The sequence below is a fragment of the Balaenoptera musculus genome, chromosome 1, assembly GCF_009873245.2.
Source record: "Balaenoptera musculus isolate JJ_BM4_2016_0621 chromosome 1, mBalMus1.pri.v3, whole genome shotgun sequence".
Classification (NCBI taxonomy): domain Eukaryota; kingdom Metazoa; phylum Chordata; class Mammalia; order Artiodactyla; family Balaenopteridae; genus Balaenoptera; species Balaenoptera musculus.
The window spans coordinates 95,942,913-95,963,409 of NC_045785.1; the positions used below are offsets into that span (position 1 = coordinate 95,942,913).

At 50.1% G+C, this 20,497-nt stretch overlaps 2 protein-coding genes across 5 annotated transcripts; both read right to left on the minus strand.

Annotated features, from left to right (window-relative positions):
- Positions 1 to 456: 456 nt before the first annotated feature.
- Positions 457 to 9,117, minus strand: PSRC1 (proline and serine rich coiled-coil 1). 4 transcript variants are annotated; one of them, XM_036832157.1, is made up of 8 exons: positions 4,278 to 4,325; positions 3,832 to 3,891; positions 3,683 to 3,740; positions 2,802 to 3,243; positions 2,329 to 2,443; positions 1,990 to 2,238; positions 1,572 to 1,665; positions 457 to 1,058 (listed from the first exon to the last, which is right to left on the minus strand). In XM_036832157.1, exons 2-8 carry the CDS (start codon positions 3,848 to 3,850, stop codon positions 986 to 988), a joined length of 1,050 nt encoding a protein of 349 aa, XP_036688052.1. In that variant the 5' UTR covers positions 3,851 to 3,891; positions 4,278 to 4,325; the 3' UTR covers positions 457 to 985. The 4 variants fall into 4 exon arrangements, with proteins under 4 accessions (XP_036688052.1, XP_036688062.1, XP_036688070.1 ...); XM_036832167.1 differs by lacking the exon at positions 4,278 to 4,325 and adding an exon at positions 4,201 to 4,213; XM_036832175.1 differs by lacking the exon at positions 4,278 to 4,325 and adding an exon at positions 9,024 to 9,117 and having other exon boundaries at positions 747 to 1,399.
- MYBPHL (myosin binding protein H like) lies at positions 9,116 to 20,197 on the minus strand. The gene is given in 11 exon segments (XM_036832195.1): positions 9,116 to 9,188; positions 9,937 to 10,123; positions 10,460 to 10,596; positions 10,698 to 10,857; positions 10,996 to 11,042; positions 11,045 to 11,131; positions 11,344 to 11,616; positions 11,927 to 11,956; positions 19,382 to 19,457; positions 19,460 to 19,569; positions 19,920 to 20,197. Coding segments are annotated over 10 exon segments (1,074 nt in total). The 5' UTR covers positions 19,529 to 19,569; positions 19,920 to 20,197; the 3' UTR covers positions 9,116 to 9,180.
- Positions 20,198 to 20,497: the final 300 nt, after the last annotated feature.

Below are 20,497 nucleotides of genomic sequence, written 5' to 3' on the forward strand. Positions count from 1 at the left end.
TAAGTCAGGGCCTGGCCTCCAAGAAGGAAAGTCCTCTCAAAACTCATAAGGAATTGGGCTGGTTCTGGCATTTCCAAGAATCGAAGGCTGTGAGAAAAGGGAGACCCTTAGTTAATCTGTTAAATGAATCTTTTGTCATTCATTTAACAAACACCCCCCATCTTGCAGTCAAATATTTTTTCAATAAATGAATAGAACTCTCCACCACATAAAAATCACAACATTAGGCACTGCAGAGGTTTATAAATCCTGGCACCAGCCCTCAAGTCTAGTAGGGGAAAGAAGAGAACACCAACAATTCTAAAGACGTAAGGCAGAACGTAACAAGGTGTTCAGGCATCTTCTGCCTGAGGCAATCAGTGAACCTGAACACCAGGGTACCCACCCAAGGGCCCCCCCATCCCATAAGTACAGCAAACAAGATGCTGAATTCCTAGGAGTATCCATTCTCTTGCCAGGAAAGGACACCCACGTTTAGAATATAAATAATAATTTACCAAGACCCTGGTTTGATAGCCTCACATACTGTGAATTAAACCCTTCTTAAGTTGATCTGGACCTTCTAATAACATATGAAGCCTGGAAATGACTAGAAAAAGGCAGACTGTTCCCATCGAATGCCAACAAGGGGGCTAGTCATAGCTTGATTAGCTGGAATCTCAAGGGCCTAGGGCCTATTCAGACCCCTGCCTGGGAAGCCCATCCTGGCTCCCTCATTGGAATTACACAGGAGTTTACTCCAAATCTGTTAGAAATTGGAGCAGGATTTATTTTCACATGTATACAGAATATAAAAATATACTCATTTCATTTTAGAAAAATGCAGACCAATGGAGTAAGCTTATCATAAACTGGCCTGTTAGGAGTCATAGAATCCACAGGAAACAAGTTCTGGAGACCAGATGCCTGCCTCTGCCTCTCCAAACAGGCCTGAGTCCAGTAGAGGATGTTATTCAGGAGGACTGCTCCTTGGAGAGCAGGGAGGTTAGCTACAGAGGCCATTCACATGTAAATGTCCAGCGAACCAAAGCCTGGGATGAAAATCAAACTCTGTGGAGCTGGACACAAGAGCGGGGGTGGATGAGGACAAACCACTCTCGAGCATTTCTTATTTTCTGTCTAACTTCACCACTGGGAGGCAACCTCTTTTTCCTAACTTGTTTCAACTGAGAGTTTGATTCCCCTCCAGCTCAACCCTAATCCACCCTATCTCCCATGGTCTCTACTCCTGGGGCACCAGCCACGGTGGCATCTCTTCCTTCTATCCCCGGGCCAGAATCTGCTGGAGTCAGGCCTGCCTCCAAGGAGAGGGCTTGGGAAGCTGATTACAGAGGTGAGTCCAGGCAGTGACTATAGTGGTTTGCTACTGAATTCTTGCTTGCTGTCCTGATCTCTTTACCTAAAGAGACAGAAGAAGGAACTGCTTTAAATTGCCCTTCTTTCACAAGCCCATTTGTCACCAGCTGAGTTCAAGTTCCTCAGGGTAGGAAGAAGTGGGACTTTCTGCCCCTCCAGGCTCCCCTCCTCATCCCCATCAAGGGAGAAAGAGACAGCATCTCAACCTGTCTTACCTGGTAGGTCCTGGGACTGCAACTTTCCTGGGGGGCTGCAGACTGCTGCGACCGGCACCAGTGATGGGAAGATTTGGTCGCTGAGAAACAGGAACTTGATGGGTGTTAACAAAAGACATGAGTTAGCAGAAGGTTCAAGTGACCTTCTCAAAAAGAAATACTGGATGAAGGCGGAGTGAGTTTGGGATTAGTGCCTTTCTTCCCACCCAAGATAAAAAACATAAGGTATTTGAAAACTGAGGTTCAAACTCTGCCCAGGCCCACATTCTCTCCTTAACTCAGCCTCCCCATCTTCAAACAGAGCTGTAATGAGGGTGGAGGAAAGTCACTGCTACCAACTCTGGGAGGGTGCGTTCATGCTGGGCAGGGGTAGGTGTTCTTCCTCCTGATTTCTTATCCTTATGGCCATTCTTCTCACCTCTGTGCCCTGTGGCACTTGGTCTTGGAAGTCCTTTCCGAGCTGGCAGGGAATCTGGAGGAAGGGCACCTTTGCTGGATGGTACACTCCGGCTGGTGAGTGGCATCCTGCTGGCAGGCCTGGGAATGGCCGACGGAACAGGCAGTCGACTGGAAGGTTTAGCAGCTGCTCCCTGCGGCCGAGACAGGCGCTGAGAGTTGCTGGTAGAAGGCTGTGCAGCCAAGACTGGTCTGACGGAGGTAGGTGGGCCTGGTGGAGAGGAGCAGAGGAATTTTAGGGTCAGCTCCGCATCCTCCCTCCTCCCATTCACCCACAGCTTTGCTGCCCAGGTCTTCTCACTTGCTGTTGCTCTCCCACTGGGACCGGCTTTCCCCCGGACTGGAGGAGTTGATCGGGCAAGAGGAGAAGATGCTGGGCTTTTGGATGCAGGGAACAGATTGCAAGTGGGCGACTCCTGAAACACAAAGAGAGGGGGAAAAAAAGGACTAGAATGGAAAAAGAATCTGTTCTGCTGGCTGATTAAGGGACAGAGGTGGAGAGCTGCCTAGATCCCAGTAAGAGCAGAAGTTTGCTGCCAACATCATCATCATCATCAACAATGCCATTTATTGAGAGCTTACTATAAGCATTATAGAGTTCACGCACAGATGCGGTGGTAAGTGCTTTGCTTATGGTACCTCGTTTAATTCCAACAATCCTATGAGGTAGAATTTGACTATCTCTATTTTACCAACAAGGAAACTGCTCTACGCCTGTACTGAGTCAGGCACAGTGTCGGGGGCACACATCTAACCCAAACCCTCTACACTCACCCTCTTCATGCTGGAGGGCCTCTTTCCAGATGTTGCTCGAAGAGCCCTGACTGACAGCTTCCTATCGCTGCTCCGGAGTCGGGGTGTCAGGCTGCCTGGGGAGGGGGTGCTCCGAGCCAAAGAGCTCACGGTGGGCAGCAGGTCTCGGACAGGACTGTCCTTGAGCACAAAGGTCTCCCGCCGAGGGCTGGGCTTCACCCTTCGAGGCCCTGGGCCCTCACCGGTGTTCTCCCGCTCCTGCAGGGCACACTGTTCCAGATGAGTTGCCAGCCGGTTGGCTTCACTGAGGATTTCTTCCAGCTTCTCTGGGCTGAGGGGGCCTAAGCTGAGCCTCAGACTCTGGGGGGCAGGGGCCACTGCATTTGGGTCACTTCGATGGGAGAGACCTCGTCGGAGGGGTTTCTCCGGAGTCACCGACACTGCTGTATCTTCTTCCTCTCGACTGAGAAAGAAAACAAATCAGGCACCATGCCCACATGGAAGAGAGCAGGAGACTACAAGGGAGACTGGGCAAAACCCCCACTACAGAGCCAGGAACACAACCCCAAACCCTGATACCCGTGCTGGCTGTGAGAGCTAAGTGATGAGACAGCCGGTTCTAGGAGGCCTTCAGCACTTACTGACATGGGAAATTATGCCAGGATGAACATGAAGCAAATCCACTTACCCTTCTTCTTAACACCCTGAAATCTCGTTCCAGCTTATCCCTTCTCCCCTCCCACAGTAGTGTCATAGGGGGCGAAGTCAACCAGCCACCCAGAAGCCCCAGTGCACCCAACCTTGCTAAATTACCAATCCAGACCTGAGACCAATAATTCAGCAGTGAGGGGTTAGAGACAACCATTGTTGGAGGAAGGTAAGTAGGATAAAGAGTCTACTACCTGTCAGATGGTGACAGCCCCCCAAAGTCCAAGGTCTCATCTGCTATAAACTTTACATCTGTAGGGGAAGAAAGAAGGAATGCCAGCCTTTGGTCCCTAACACGGCTCTCAATCACAGGGCCTCATTCTTCCCTCCAGCGTTTCCTTACCTTCTTCTAAATCTTCCATGTTCCAGACAGCAGGAGCAAAAGTCAGCTTAGACCCCGGAGCTGGAGAGAAAATATACCTTTCCTCAGGTCTCCATCCTGCCCAAGGCCTCCCAGCTAGACTCAGGGTGCAAGCCAGGGGCTGGGAGTCACGCTGGAGGTAAAGCAGGCGTCCCAGCAGCAGCACCTGCCCCTGTTACTGAGGTACTGTTACCTGCGGCGCAAGTGCCGACAGATGCCCCCATCCTCCCATCTCCTTCCGCACATTGGCCCCCGCCCCCCTGCGACCCGACCTCTTCTCGTTGGGGCGGTCTACGCGCCCCATCCTCCTCCCCGCCACCACCCTCCGGGTTCTTCCTCTCCCCAAGCCACCTTTCTACTCCCCGCGGCACCACGCCCACACCACACCTCCACGCCACCCTCAGTTTTCACTTTCTGACTCGCCTCACCTCCCGCGGAAGGTGTTTTCCTCCCACAACCTAGTCCCGGGAACCCGCTCCGAGGGGGCGGGGCTCCTTTCGAATCTCTCAGGCCCCACCCACTCCTACCACACACGCTCAATGATTGGTGAAGGCCAGCATCCCCCGCCCTTGTGGGGCGGGGCGGTGGAGGGGTAGCCGGCCGGAAGTCCGCAGGTGGGGGCCGAGGGGAAAGCCGTTCCAAGAAAGGCTCCATTTGGAGGGCTGAGGCGAGGAGGCCGCGAGCGCGCTTGCTTGCCCGGGAGACCTTGTTCGGTGTCCCTCCCGGAGCTGGGCCTGCGAGGGGCGGGACCTCGCGGCGGAGCGCGAGGGAACAGGCCAATGAGTGAGAGCTTCGCGCCCTGCCGCCCCCTCTTCTCCGCCCCCTCCTTCTCGTGCGGGGCAGAGCTGAGCTTTGACGCCCCTTGCGGCCGTCGGCCCTAGAACTAACGCTCTGCCTGAGGAAATTCGTTTTCTTGGGCTCACTCGGCTCACTCCATTCGGAAGCGCAGTGTTAGCCTGATCCCTCAGGTGTATTCACGGAAGCAACTAAACATTTATATTTTAGGTATATTGAGGTTCTCCAAGACGTACATCTTCCATCGGGTTTTAGGCGAGAACATTCGGAACCTGAGGCATCCAAGGTGTGAAGAAAACAATGGGCTTTTCAGACAAGGAGATTTGGGTTCAGATTCAACCGTGGCTCCTCTGTTGACAAGTATATTGAGTATCTTTGACCTCTCTGAGCTTATGTTTGACCCCTCGCTTATCTAAGAGGATCGTGACCGTCACAGTACATGGTTAGGAGGATAATTATGAACATCAAGTTTTATACCGTGTGCCTTCCTCTAAATTGAAAGCTGTGGTGTAAAAAGCTTAAGCCTACTTATTAGGGATTTTCTTTGTTGTTTCCAAGGGTTGCCTGTGAATAGACCTGGCCAGCAGTTAACAGAGCTTCTCAGAAATATTCTAAAATTTTTAAGTTAAAAGTCCCGAAAAGAATGGTTGAAGAGCTTTCCCGTAAACAAAGAGCCTAAGCTTTTAGTCTCCAGAGTTTATGACCATTATTTTGGCGGTTTATAGGCTTTTTGTTTACTTCCTAGTTTTTAGTTGTGAAGTTGAGGTGGTGAGGTTGGCAGGAGTGAGATGTTACAGTAATAAATGCCACAGGGAGCGAAGGAGCCTTGGAATTTAGTGGTGTGATAAGGGAGAGGGTGGGGAGACCCAGGACTTGCAAGCTTATGTGAGGAAGAGCCGAGAGAAGAGGATTGCCTCTTTTTCCGTAGGTTTCCTGGTGACAGTGGAATTTTAGTTGCTTTGCAGGTTTCAGATTCTTTGGAGGTAAGAAAACCAGAGCCAGTAGCTTCCCTCTCTTCAGGCAGGTAGTGGAGATCGGAGGGAAAGAAGCTGTTAATTAACTGCATTCCGTCTTCCCCTAGGAGCAGCCTGAGTAGGGAAATTCTTCAGCCACCTTCAGGTAAGTGGAAGAGGCAGTTTTAGCAAGCTGGAAGTTAATTTCTCCTAAGGAAGCTCATCTCCAATTTTCTGTCACCAAATTATGATTTTGAAAGCTGTTGAAGAAAAAAAGCAATGGATCTGCTTTCTCTTCCATCAGAATGACAACAAAGCCAGAAAATACAGATTTCAGGCACAAGAATTCTTCACTCAGCGTAAGGCCACTAATCTGGGAAATAATGTGTCCCCCTCAGCTCAACTCCAAAATGGTATGTATGAATAAGAGTTAAAGATTTTGGGTAAGTTAGGAAGAAATGAATTAATGAAGAAATTATACCCCCTCCCAGGCACATGGTAAGCCTTAGTTGAGAAGGTACTTTGAGCATAGTGTTGAGTGCATAAATGAAAAACTTAAGGATTCCGGTGCAGTTCTCCTTGAATGCAGGGAAGCCTCTTGGTCACTGTGTACGTGACTGGCTGGCTCGGGACCCTGGCCCCTGCTCCCTGATGGCCCTCTCCACATTCTCAGCAGGGGTTCCGCAAGTGCATTAGACCCTACAAATGATTTGTGTGACTATTTTCTCAGTTTTCCCAAGGATGCTACATAACTAGTAACATTCTAGATGCATAGGAAGAAGTTAATTTATGACATACAATGAATGCCTTGGGGCACTGGGACTTAATTCTCATAGAACTCCAGTTGAGAAAGGCTGGAATAGATACTTGGCCTCAACTGAAAATAGGCCTTTGGTCTGAACAGAAAAGCTCTTCTTCACACTCAGCCAAACCATATCCACTTCCTCCTCAAAACCTTGCCTTATATTTACTGCCTCCTAGAAATCTTTTCTTTCTTAAACCCATGATTCCAACCCAGACCCAAACAGTGGGGGTCCCTGGGTGAAAGAGATGAGAGGAAATAGGGAAGGCCTGAAGTCAAACAGACGTGATTCAAATCTTAGAACTTCTACTTTCCAGCTACATAACTTGGAGCAATTTATAAGCTTCAACTCACTCATTTGTAAAGTGAAGATTAAAAGAGATAAAACCTGATGTTCAGTGCCTGATGCGTAGAAGGCTGTTTCAGTTCTGTATTATTGTGTAACAAACCACCCAATATTTAGTGGTTTGAAACAACAGCAACTATTCATCTGCTCATGATTTTACAGTTTGGGCAGGGCTGTGCAAGGACAGCCTGTCTCTACGTGAGGAGTAGATTGGGTTTGACTAGGGTTGAGGGGTCCAAGGTAGCCACACATGTCTAGGGCTGTGGTGCTGGCTGTCAGCTGGGATGCTTGGTTGTCCTCCACGTGGCCTCCCATAATTCAGTAATCTATCCTGAGATCCTTTACATGGGAGCTGACTTCCAAAAGCAAAAGCAGAGACTAGCAGACCTCTCAACTGGCATAGCATCACCTCCACTACATTCTTTTGGTCAAAGCAGGGCACATGGTCAGCCAGATTCAAGGGTGCAGAAAAAGACTCCAACTCTTGGTGGAAAGAGCACCATGACCATTCCAGGATGGGAGGAATTGTTGCTATCTTTTGCAGATTCCATCACAGAATGCCTTCAGTATCTTATTTCTTATAGAAATGAAAACATGTAAGCAAGAGCACATCACTTTTATTCTTTCCCCAGGGCTTAATGAGACTCTGCACTGGTTTCTTCACTATCTCCCAGCCCTCACATCTTAGTGCTCTGTCTTTAATTAGCTATGTGTGTATTTATGTGTCCTGCTGTCTGTGTCTCTGTGATAGATGTGCATCCTGTTTTCCAACTTATACTGGACAGCATAGAGAGGAAGAGAACAGGTCATCTTGAGCATCCCTTTGAGCACCTAGTACTGTATAGAGTTGTCATAGACTGTCTAGAGAAAAGGACAGTGTTCGGAACCTCTGTGGAAGAGAATGTAGTTATGGGAAGAGAAAGAGGAGTCTGGGGGTCCGCAGATTCCATACAGTCTGGCTAAAGGATTCCAACTTTCTCAATGGTTTTCGATATAGAAAGGCTCAAACAGATGGACACTTATGCAGCGAGGATCCACACCTTTATTTAGATTAGTCCAAACAGACACTATGCTGGAGCTCCTTACGAACACAGTCTCGCCACAGGCTTCCTGGAGGCACAGAAAAGAGAGGGTCTGTTGTGGCCATAACGGCAAACAGCGAGAGCTCATCCAGGCTGCTGAGGTGACCTCCTTTCATGGTCTCTGGGTCCTGTGCTCTGAAATCTGTATTTACCCTGCTTCATTGCTGGCACTGACTGGGAGAGACGGAAAAGGGCACTAAGAGTAACAAGGATAACACCAACACAACATGACATTAACCTTAACCTTAAGGCAGAGAGGGAATTGAGGGATGGCGAGAGAACTGGCTGTGCAAGCCAGCTGGCAGAGAGAGCTCTCCTGAGAAGCTTGTACTTTTAATGCATCCCTCAAGGTTCTCATTTGCTAAAGATCAGTGAGAGGCTCAAGTAAATGGCTTCTGGGATGGAATTCATTCTTGGGTTTCATTGGCCAGGAGCTGCAAGTCAGAGGAGATGTTGGGAACCAGTTCTCTTTAATTCTCTCATGAGCTTCCTTTTCACCCCACTCATCAGTGTGTACACAACATTTCTGCTGTGAATGATTTAGAGTCTGAAGGAGTTATCAAATTCTAAATGATGGTCTGAGTTGCCCTTTGCCAGTAACGTGCTGCTTGGGACCACATCCCCACATGTTCAGTTATTGTTGACATATAATGATAACGGTGGTTTTCTTCTCTTGGAAGGGAAGGAATCCAAAATCTTCAAAGTAAAAAGGAAGCAAACTCATCTGTTTTTCACCATGCTTAAGATGCTGAGGTAGAAACACTTAATTGATAGGGACATCTTCCTCTCTCTTTTTCTGCCATGTGGTGGTGGTGGTGACCTCAGCCATCCTCCACTCCTGATTGTTTTCCTTGACACCTTTTCTTACAGCACCTGCTCACTCCCTCCCACAAAACCCCCTTACAATTAGGTAGATGCTATCACTCTTCTTCAGAGGACCACTAGGTTTAATTCCTGTCATCAACTTGAGGAGTACAGATAGACAGAGGATGTGACAAAAGTAGACCTCATCTCTGGTAAATTCCCTCCACAGGGATGATAGTATTCACTTACAAGAAAAAAAGTGGTTAAAAGAAAAGTGGTTGCCAGTGAGTGTATGGTTGAAAGGCTCAGGAATACATATCTGTCTCAGACTCAACAACACTAGCCATAAACATGAAATACTCCATTCAGATCCCCTGTCCCTCTTTCCTTACCTTCCTCAGAGTTGCCCATGTCCGCTTAGGGTGCCTCAATTAGGAGCTGCAAAATTCACACATCTCTCCGTGTTAACATCTCAGAAATCTCTGGGAAACCTTTCAGAGCATCTAGAAGGGATATACTTCCAGGTTTGGGGGGAGTCCATGGTGCTAATTAGGAGTCTATGCGGAGGGAAGAATAGGACATGTAATGGCCCATTCATTCCTGAGTCATGCTGCACATGCTTAGAAAGTGCCCACTGTGTACCAGAAACTGGGCTGGACACTGGGGGACAAAGGCGAATAAGATGGTCCCTGCCCTCACAGTGCTCACAGTTTATGGGGAAACAGATCAGTAAATAGATAATTATAAAACAATATTCTAAGTGCAGTGATGGCGATCTGAGCAAGGGGACAGGAATGGATAAATGAATGAATACTTTAAAAGCGGTAGAGAGGATGTGCAATATTCCCTTTTAACCAACTAGAGACGAAAGTCCTCTGGTTTGTTTAAAAGCCCAATAAAAAGCTACAGCTTTCCTGGATTGAGTCAGATTGTATAGTTTAATGAAAAATGATCTGGGTGAGGTCCAGCAGACTTGGCCTCTTTTCCACCATAGTGCCAACTCCTCAATTAACCAGCACTGGAAATCGCAGGTAAACTGATCAGTCACCTCCCTGCACTTCAGGTTTCTCCTTTGCAAAGTGGAAATAGTGATTCTTCCTATATTACAGAATTATGATGGAGAGAAATGAGGAGTGGATGATAAAAATGGCTCCTCAAATACATCCTGATGATGACAGTGATGAGAAGGCCTGAAGGGGAAGCAACCCGAGCCCTTCTCCATCTAGGCTTGTGTCTCTGCCCTCGACTTTCCCACCTGTGGAGAGAGGAGGTGATTGCACCCTAAGGTACGAGTTCTGCCCTTACCTTTCACATCCACCCGACAGTCCACTGACTCCTCCCCCAGGGGGTTAACGGCCTTGCAGGTGTAGATGCCCCCGTCAAAGGGGCCAGGCTTGTGGATTTCTAGGGAGCAGATTCCCAGGTGAGTGAGGGCTCTGTACTTGGGGTTGCCTTGGATATCCATCTTGTTCTTTAGCCAGATGGTCTTTGGCTGGAAGATAAAGATGAGGGGGGTGAGTCAGGAGCAACCAACAGGACTCCAACCCCCCTGCCAGAGAGACAGCTTTGAATCTCGTGCCCAATTGCCAGCAGGTCATTAAGTGATATCTTCATATATGAGGAACAAACACTAAAAGCAAAACCGGAAACATTATCCACATCAGCCTGTCTTGGACACCAGTGCCCTGAGTGTTCCTATGTAATGTGCTGTGGAAGAGGCAGATGATGGTGACGGGAGCAAATGTTTTGGTTAGAATGTTCTTCGACACAGCTAAGGTTAGAGCAGAAGCAGGAAGCAGCACAGCCACCCACAGACCTCCCTGCTCACCTTGGGGTAGGCATGGACGCAGCAGAAGAGCTGGGTGTCACAGCCAATGACTGTAGTGCAGTCTGCCAGAGGCTGGCTGAACTTCGGGGCTTCTGAGAAATCTCACTGGACAAACCCCTCGGTCTTGTAAACAGTAGCTGAGGGGACCAAGAAGGGCCTTGCTGTAGTGCCTGAGAGCCCCATCCCTCTTCAACTCTTTCTCCTTAACTCTTCCCAGCTCCGAGCCTCGGTGCCTTACCTGCTCTCTGGATGTGGGCCAGGTCAGCAGTGACAGAGGCTGTCTGGCTGAGCCCACACTGGTTCTCAGCAAAGACTCGAAGTGCATAGGAGTTGCCGACAATGAGGTTGGAGACTGTGCAGCTGGCGCGGTGATAGCGCTCCAGCGCCGTGAGCCACAGCTGTGGGGCCCCGGAAGATGCCCAGAATGAAACCCCTGTTTTGGCAACTCACTCCGCCCCAGCCTACTGCGTGGAGCTACCAGAGCCCCATTCCAGAACGTGCTGTTCCTCCCTCCCTCCATCCCAGCTAGGCCTCACCCCAGATTTGGTGTCAGCCTTCTGCACCGTGTACCCCAGGAGTGCGTTCCCGTGTCTTGGGGCGGAGTCCACTCCAGGGTAGCGCTGGAGCCCCAGACATCCACCAACTTGATACTCTGAGGAGAGCCTGGCCTCTCTGAAAGGGCCAAGCATGGCAGCGGGCATGGCACGCCTCACACGCCAGGACATCACTCCAGGAGGGGCCCCTCCGCTTCTGCTCGGCCACCCCTCCCTTCACCCACCACTGCGTCCCACAGCCCCGCTTCCCCGGCTCTCTGTGCTGATTCCTCTTCAGGCTGGGGTGGGGGCCCCCGAGGACCACGTCGTCTCCCATTCCCCCAACTGTACCGATCACCAGGGTGTCAATGGTGGCGGTGGCCTCCAGCCCGCCCAGCTGCACACGGAGCTGGTAGTGACCCGAGTCAGCACGCTGGGCCTCTCGGATGAGGAGGATGGAGTCCCGCTCCCCATTCCACATGCTCACATGACTGGCGTCCAAGGTGCAGCCGTCATGCGTGCAGATGGCTTGAGGTTGGGGTTTGCCCTGAGAAATGGGGAGAAGGCTGTGAGCTGCCCCGAGAGGCCTCTTGCCCCTCCCAGCTGCAACAGGGGTCAGATCCACTAGGTCCACGTGGTGACTTGACTCGCAGCTGCAAATTCCTTGAGTGAGAGGTTGGTGGACTGTCCCAGCGGACTTCCATCTCTCAACAACAGCCTCAGGATCATGGGAAAGGGAGATGGCTTTGAGTCTCCCCACCTCTGAGAGTCTAGGTCATGGACACTCAGGGCAGCTGGGACTAAAAATAGCTGCCCAAACTCCTGAGAGCCCTCCAAACTGAGAGCTCCCAGACCCCTGCTGACTGAAGAGCATGGATTAGCCTCATTATCATCACCTGGGCATGCCCGACCTGACCTGACCCCAACACCCCACAGGAGTGCTGGGCCCAGATCTTGGGGTGCTCTGAGTGATGGAAAGAGAGAGAACAGGGGGTGGTGAGCCTTCCTGGGGGGAAGAGGAGAGTTTAGAGGAAGTAGAAGTGGATGCTGCATCTAGCTGTGCTCCATGGCCAGGTGACCCAGGCAACACTCAGCAAATTAAGCCCTCTCTCAGGGAATGGGAAGATAGCTCCCATTGTCTCACTGGGATTTAGGGATAAGCAACCAGCTGTGGGATCCTCTAGAGAGAGTTAAAGTCTCAGCAGAAAGAGCACTGAAGCGCGAGCCTGACACCTACTTCTTTTAATTGGTAACTCTCCACCATTGACTTTTCATCAACTGAGATTTCTTTTTTGTGTGTGCACAGACCAGTCCACTCCGAGTGGTCTGTCTTTCCACTCCTTTTCTACATTTGTCCTCAACAACACTCCTTTTATCAAGGCCACTTTCAATGTCAATCCTGACCCCCAAGTGTCCGCCCCGCTCCCCAGTTTGGTGCCAGACCCGAGGAGAAAGCTTTATATTCTGCAGGCAGAGTCAACACCCTGGCCCCACCAGGACAGCACTGATGTCACTGCAGAGGGAGCTGGCGTCTGGTCCCTTCTCTGCAGAGCTGCCCTGTTCAGGGGCCTGCACAGTGTCTTCCAGTCTGTGGAGGATCACTTTGTACAGTCAGAATCTGGGAAAGATTAGGTCCACTGCTTACTCCCCCTTGATCTTCCAGGCGTGTTCCAGTGAGAAGAGAGATTAGATTATGTTTATTGGCTTCCAGGATGAAGACAGGAGATGCTCAGGAAAGTGCTGAGTGTAAGTTTGGGGAATGACCAGGTGTAACTTCCTCTCAGGATGCTTCCGGCAGCCTTGGCTGAGGAAGTGCAAACAACCCACCTGGGTTCCTTTGGGGTCCTGGCTGAAGTCTACTCCATTTTCCAGGCTTCTGGTGCTACTGCCTCCTCCTTTCTCAGGCAGAGACAGTCCCCCGCTGCTGTAGTCTTACAGGGAGTGTGACAGTCTCAGTTCCCACCAACTCCCCAGCCTCCCCGCTCCTTCATTCCTAGCAGTTGGAAGAACTCCACCCCAGCACACAACTGTGGCAAACAGCTTGATAGCAGATTCCGAACTTTTTGATAACACACATTTCCCTGTAAATACATCCCTGAACATTCACCCCAATGTATGTATGTTTACTTACAAATTGAACTATTTAAAATGTACATTACATAATGCAGAATTTGAATGGTGAAATTGAAAATAAAATAAACGAAGGGTCTACGAAGCTCTTCCTACACCTCAGTTTGTAGATCGTTGTTTAGAGACCAGGAACTTCCGTAGTCCACCCCGATTAGCATCTCGAGATTACTTGGGCTTTGTGGATGAATATAGACAGAAATATTCAGTGCACACTGTCCATATTATTTACCTAGTTTCCTTTTTCACCGTGTGGCTTGCGTTTTAACCTGGGTTGTGCTGTCTTAGGCTGCGCCTCACCCCTCTACCCTGACAGAAGTGGGAACTGCGTGGTATGGGGCCTCCAGTGCTCTGAGCGCTGTCCTGCCTGTACGGCCCAGGGCCTGAGGCCTCAGCAAGGACTCAGCTCAGAGCCCAGGCAGCTGAATGACCCTGCTCGGCTGCCCTCTGTTCGACTTTGGCAGTTTGGGTGGAGGCGGGGCATGAAGAACAGACGAAGTGTTGTGTGATGTGTTCCTCTCCTGTGGCTATCTTGGCAAGCGACCAAGGAGTTGAGAACAGGCGGATATGACTTCAGGGTTTTCTGCAAAAAGAGGGCGGCAATTGAAAAGGAGGGTCAAAACCTCATCGTGTTGGGCTTGGTTCCCCACTGCTGAGTGGGGACCTAACCCTTCACGCTTGCCGGGGAGAGGGCTGGGGAGAAGCTGGCTCTGCTGTCCCTTGCCCTGCCTACAGAACCTCTGAGTTAGGAAGGACCTTGGTGAGCACCCAGAGCAAGGAGAAGACTGGAAGGAAAGGGCTGGGAGAGAGAAACAGCTTTGCTGTTGACCTCACGGCCGGTTGTGAAGTCGTGCTGGCACGAGGACTCCCGTCTCCCCATCTAGGAACGTGTGTCTGAAGGACCGGTTCTCTGAGCATGACAGCATATCTGTCCACTTACCTGCCCTTCAGTGTCCACCTTCACACATCCACAGTCAAGCGAGGTGTTAATTGTACTGACCTTGGAGAAACATGGCTTTCCCTGACGCCCAAGGTCTTTCTTCTCATATGCCAGGAGGGATGTGAACCAAAGGCTACAGCCCTAAAGCAGAACCTTGGTTTTCTAAGACCAGGTCTGAGACAGCCGCAGTTTGTCTATGAGGTTTTCTCCCTTCATAGAGTCTTAGGTAAAAGACATTTTGAAAAGTCCTCTGAGAGCCCTTGGCTTCTGAGCTGTGTTGCTCTCAGCACTGAATTTCTCTCACAGAATACTGTCTTAAAAAGGAGTGGAGAAGGAAACTACTTAAAGTCTAGAGATCTCGATTTCTCTTGATTAGAAGATCCTTCCTAATTCTACCGAATTTCATCCTGCTGAGGTTTATGCCCATTTCCTTATTCTCTGCTCATGGGAAATAATTGTTCCCATCCTCTCATAACTTGGTTTCACATGGCTAAAGACTTTCTGCCAGCGATTCCCTAAGGACTGTGTAGTTCAGATTGATGGTATTAATTATGGCCCAGAGAATGAAGGAACAAGATAGACACATTGAGAGTGGAGGAGTGTGTGTGTGTGTGTGTGAGTATGCAAGACTGCAAGTACATGTGCGTGTGTGCACACACATGCACAGGCCTGTGTGAGTGAACGGTTAGCAAAAGGGGGCAAATGCACAAGGCAAGCTATGGCTCCCAAAAAACCCCAGAGATTTCCAGGGATCCACAAAGTACGAGCATTTCTTACAGAAACATTAGCAGATGCATAGGGCGTGGCCTTGACCTTATTAGAAACTTGTCTGGAGGAGTGTGGTGGGAAAGAAATGTGGTGACTTCAAAAAAAACCCCAAAAAACCTGGTGAAGGACAAGAGTGTCACCTCCTTGAAGGCCATGAAACTAAGATCAGAAAAAATAAAAGAACATAGAAATAGGCAACACTTCTCTGAGGAAAAGACTCCATCACCCTCTCCCCTTGTGGCAGTCTCCCCCTCATGCTGATGACGGTAGCCCTGGCTCAGTGTCACTTTCTCCAACACTTCTCCAATCATGATTCCTGATCATCTCAACACCCAGACTTCCAGTTCCCGCAGGGCCGCTCCCAGCCTTACCTGCCACTCCTCCAATGAGTCCGTCCTCCCCTGCTTCAGCCCATGGTTCCTTTGGTCATTGTCTAGACCAATAACTATAGCCACTCTAGAATCTGAATTTCAAGCGTCCCACTCTCTCAGCACCACCTCCATGACAGGGATGGCTAATTGCTCACAACAATTTGTGCATATTATCTCTTCCATAGTATAGGGATCTCTGAGAAGGAGCTGCCCCACTTGCATGACAATGAGACTAGTTCTTGCCAGTGAAATGTGAGTGGAAGTGATGAGAATCACTTCTGAGTCGAGGCTTTTAACGAATGAGTTCTCTATTTCCCGTCTACTAGCTGCATGCAGATGATCACGGGGCCCTAAGGCATGGCAGAGCCACAAGATAGAAGAGGCCCGGGTCCCTGAATTAGTGCTGGAGAGCTACCTGCTGAGTAGGAACACTTGCTTTTAGTTGTTTTGCTAGTAAGGAATAAACATCTATTGTATTTGAGCCTTAAATTCTGAGGCCTGTTTTATCAACTCGCATAAGCTAATGAACAGTCTCTATCCCTTCAGCTCCCTCCCTCTAAAGCTCCGCCAGCAGTGATCCTTCAGCCCACTGAGACCTCTGACCCATTATCTTCCCACCCCTTCACTCTCCATCACCCCTCCATGTTATCACTTTCTTTCCCACCCAAATTAGATTCCATGGTCATTGTTAGACTCACTCCCTTGCATACCCACTCAAAGCCCTAATCCTTTTCCACTTCCTAGCAATACCCAGCCCCAGTTAAATACACCCCCTCAGTGTCTGCATCCACACAGCCAAACATGACTGGGGAAAAATATTACAAAACTATGCTGACTTTAAATTGAAGGCCATTGCCTCCAAATGGACCCTGGCAGATCTGCCAGACTTCCCTAATTCACTCAATCTCCTGTTCTCCTGGTGACTGTTGTACACCCTCTTCTAAAACTTCCATACCTTCTCCTGAATCCTCATTCTCAGTTGACAATCTTGCTAGTGTCTGAAGCCTGCCTATAGCCTATTCTTTTTTTTTCTTTTTTTTTTTTTTTTAAAGGATGCTTTCTTGATCTGCAGATATAGCCTATTCTTAACTCAGCAGCCAGAAGTCTTAAAACCTACACCTGATCATGCCAGATCTCACCTAAAACCCTGCGCTGGCTGCCCATCTGTCTCAGGGTTGAACCAGTGTTCACAATGGTCCTGCTACCTCTTTGACACCAAACCTGCTCTTCTCTCCCTCACTCTGCTACAGCCACGGTGGCCCCAATCCATAACGCACACTCCTGCCTCAGGGCCTTTGCACTTACTGTTCTCTCTGTGGAAAACCTTCACTCTCAATATCTGCATGCATTGTTCTCTGGTCTCCTTTAAGTTGCTGCTCAAATCACCTTATTAACAAGACTTTCACTGAATATCCTGTTTGAAACAGCAAGTACACTTCCCACCCCAGCACTTTATACCCTCCTCTTTCTCTGCTTTATTTTTCAGCATAGCAGTTATCACTTTCTGATATTTTATATATTTCATTTGCTTATTTATTATCTATCTCCTTACTAGAATGTAATCTCCACAAGGGAAGTTATTTTTGCCTATTTTGTGCATTTTTGTAACAGCGCCTGGCACATAATAGACGCAAAGTAAGTATTTATAGAAGGAAGAAAGAGGATAGGAAGGGACAGTGGGAGGGTGGGAGGGAGGAAGGAAGAATGGTCACTTCAAGGCTAGGGATTCAGCTTCCCAAGCCTGGAAGACACAGAACAGTCCAGATTGAAAGAGGACACAGGGTCAGTTGGAAGCAATCGAGCTGAGATCAGCAGACGGGCCCTCCTACTGGGTCTCAGGGTCCCGTCTTCTCCGTGTCAGGGTGCAGTCTGTCCCATGGCTCTCACTCTTTCGAAAGCTCTCCTCTGGCCCCTGCCCAGCGTTGCCTCCAGGACACAGTGCCTTTGTGTAGTGTTGAGAGTGACAGAGGATGGTTTCCCAGTGCCAAACACCTACTTCTGCTTATTTAGCCATGGAGCAGTCTTTCCTGACTAAAAGCTCAGTGTCGGCCAGTTGCAGTTCATTTTAGTGTCACAAATATTTTGAGGCCTGCTCTATTTCATGTGCACTCACATGCTAGCCGCTGTGCCCTTCTATGTCCCATAGAGCTCCCCATAAGGAAGAGGAGGCATTAAGAGGAAGGAAAAGTGCTTGGTGCTCACAGGGAACTTGGGGGCCATCTAGTCCAGCACCATAGCACCCCACCCGAAGACCTCTGGTTAGGCTTCAGTGATTCTATGAACTCCCTGAACTTTGCTGGGTATTTTTCTTGGAGCAAGAATCCACAGCTTTCATCAGATTTTCCTAGGGATCCATATCCACCAAAGGGTTAAGAACTCTGATTTAGTTCAACCTCTCAATTTACAGATGAGAAAATAGAAGCCCAGAGGGGTGGATTGACTTGCCTTGGGTCACAGGACAGAGCTAGGGTTTGAACTCATGTCTTCTTTTCCCAACCGGATAACAGATGCAAACACTTTGCACCATGTCACAAGGAGTCCTTGCTGCTAGTGACCTCTGGGATGCTGGTGGGTTGAGTCGCTGGGTGCTGGTGGCCCTGAGGCCACACACAAGATCAGGGCCCTTCAGGCCGCACTTGGGGGCTGTGGCCAGGGGCTGTCAGGAGGCAGGAGTGTGGGAGGGATGAGCGCCCTCCCCCAGGGTTTTGTGGAGACCAGTGGTCAGAGAGTCACCAGTCTTGGCTCTCAGTCTCCCTCTGCCTGTGACTTATTCCCTGGGCCTTTTGGGGAAGAAACTGTTTTCCTGCCTCAAGACCATTCCAGCCTAGTATGTTCCCAATAACTTCTGCTCTCTTTACCTGTTTTTCAGTGGGGCAAACTCGGTCGGCTCTCTGCCCCTGACATTCAAATAGCTTCTGAAGACCCAGCATCTTCAATCAGGATGATAAGAGGCAGCAAACTTTCCCTCCACAGCCCTATTTGCAGGGAGAACTCAGTCTTTATCCCTGACTTGGAAATAATTTATTATCTATTCACGTCTTTGTTTGGCCTCTTCCAAGGCACTTTGGATTATCTCAACAATCCTTTCGACTACCTTACCAGGTAGATACTATTACTCACCATTTTACAGAGAGGAAATTGAAACTGAGCAGTCCATTGACTTGGCCAAGGTCACGGAGCTGCTGGAGGTGGCCCTGGGAATTGAGTCTAGATGCTGTCTTCTTTTCCTACCTCTCCTTACCCAGGGATTCCATGGTGTCTCGTTTGTGGTCTTTGCATCCTCTGCACTCAAGACTCCAAGGGGCCAGAAGTGGGGACTTTGCGCAGGGAACTGTCTTAAATGTTTCGTGCAGCCCCTGTAGTTGCTTCCGCCGATTACCTCGCAGGAGAGGGGAAGAGCCAGGCTCCCGTCTTCCACTTTCGTCGGCTGAGCCAGGTGCAGTGGGAGCCACCCAGGGTAAATGTCACAGAGCTGGTAGCTACAAAGGCCTCAGCCAGGGGCAGTCTGGGAGGTGGGCAGCAGGGCTGCTGGCAGGGAACTCTGGGGCTGGAAGGGGCACCCACCACCTCCTAGCTCGAAAATGCCTTTATGCTGAGAGGCTCACAGAGACCACAGAGAGGGAGCCAAATTCTTCTTCCGGATGGTCTCTGCTTCCGTGGAGCTCAGGCTCAAAGAGGTTAGGGTTTCCCATGGGAGCCAGTGGAGATGTTGGGGTAGGTGGAGGACCCACGGCTCTACCGAGGGCGAGGCGGAGCGTCACATACTGTTCACCACTTAGCCTCCCGGTGGCTCTAAGCTTTTTGTTTCTTTCTTCTCCAAATCCAGATGGACACCATCTCACCCCTCATTCCCTTCCTGACTGGCATTGGTATATCAGGTCCCTGTGACAGACATATTTTAAAGGTAAAAATACAAACCTATCATTATTAGTCACTGTAAATTGCCACAAACATCATTCACTGACTTTTCAGGTAAAAAGCAAAAACCCAGCAGAGACATTTGAGCAGCAAGCGAGAATCCACCAAGGAAGGGGGTGGGGGCTCCAATGGATGCTCCCCCATCCTAAGTACCAATCCCATGAAACCATTTAGATCTGCAAAACCTACGGAGGTGCAGTCAGGGCGGTAGCGCATCCTCCCAACTCCCACCGCTCACTGCTCACTCCCCATCCCCATGGATCACCTTCTGTGGGGGGCAGGAGCTGGGGAATGGGGCTGACGGCCCCCCGCCGAGGTGAAGCCTGGGCTCCGTCAGCATCTCGGCTAGGCTGGCTTCTTTCACCTTCGGTGTGGATCCCGAGGCCACCTCCAGAGCTGTGGCTGCCTCCATGCTGGGCCACCCCAAGGCTGGGCTCCAGAGGAAGATTTTCACTGTTGGTGGTGAGGGAGGGGCTGAGCACCTGCTCTCCAGCCCGGCCTCCCCAGCGTCCCAGCCACAGGGTTATGCAACAGGGCTGGCCTGTTCCCACCCAGCTACTCCCAGAGGGCTGAAGCAGGGGCTAGGGGAAGAGCGGGGAGCAGACCGCAGCCCAGAATAGCTGCAGGAGGAGGACCCGGAGGACCCGGTAGTCCTGTTATCTTGGGAGAGAGATGACACCTCTCTCACAGCACCAGGGAGGGAGGGGAGTGCTTGAGCTTCAAACAGCCCCTCCCTACCCAGACCATCCAAATGGGGCCTCTGGCTTCTGGCAGGAAGATTGGGTGACATCTTGGCTCCTGACCTCCAGCTCATCCGAGGGTGTCCAGGTCCACAGGAAGGGGCCCCAGGATTAGCTGATTCACAGGCACACCTTTAGGTAGTCTCTCCCTCTCTGCTCCCACATTCGCTGAGTTGTAAAGTCTCGTCAGCTCGGCCTTTATGGGGGCGGCCCCATCCTCTCCACTCCCCCCGTGGCAGTGCAGGGTAGAGTCTGCACCCTGGAGCCAGACCCCCCGGCTCACTTTGGCTCCATCACCAATTGGCTGTGTGACTTGTAACCACACATCACAGTCTCTCTCAGGTCTGTTTCCTCATCTGTGAAGTGGAGATAACAGCCATAGGGTTGCTGTGAGGATTCAAAGGGGTAATCTGGGTAAAGTGCTTAGCAGAGTGTAGCCGACTAAGTGCTCGATAAATGTAAGCTATTTTTAGGTTGGGCCAGCACTTGTCCCTTTCAAAGCTCCCTTGCCTATGAGATAAAGTACAAATTAGTGAGAGGCAGCAGTGATGGAGGGGAGAGCCAGGAGCATAAGGTTAGAGGACTTGAGTGTGACTCTGGGCTCTACTACTGATTCATTTGCTAGGTGACCCTGGGAAAAT

Coding starts and splice junctions, on each gene's coding strand:
- PSRC1 (XM_036832157.1), bottom strand. Junction 3,244..3,682: donor GGGCTGTCACCATCTGACAG/GTAGTAGACTCT, acceptor TTTCTTTCTCAG/TCGAGAGGAAGAAGATACAG. Junction 1,059..1,571: donor GCAGTCCCAGGACCTACCAG/GTAAGACAGGTT, acceptor TCTTGTGTCCAG/CTCCACAGAGTTTGATTTTC.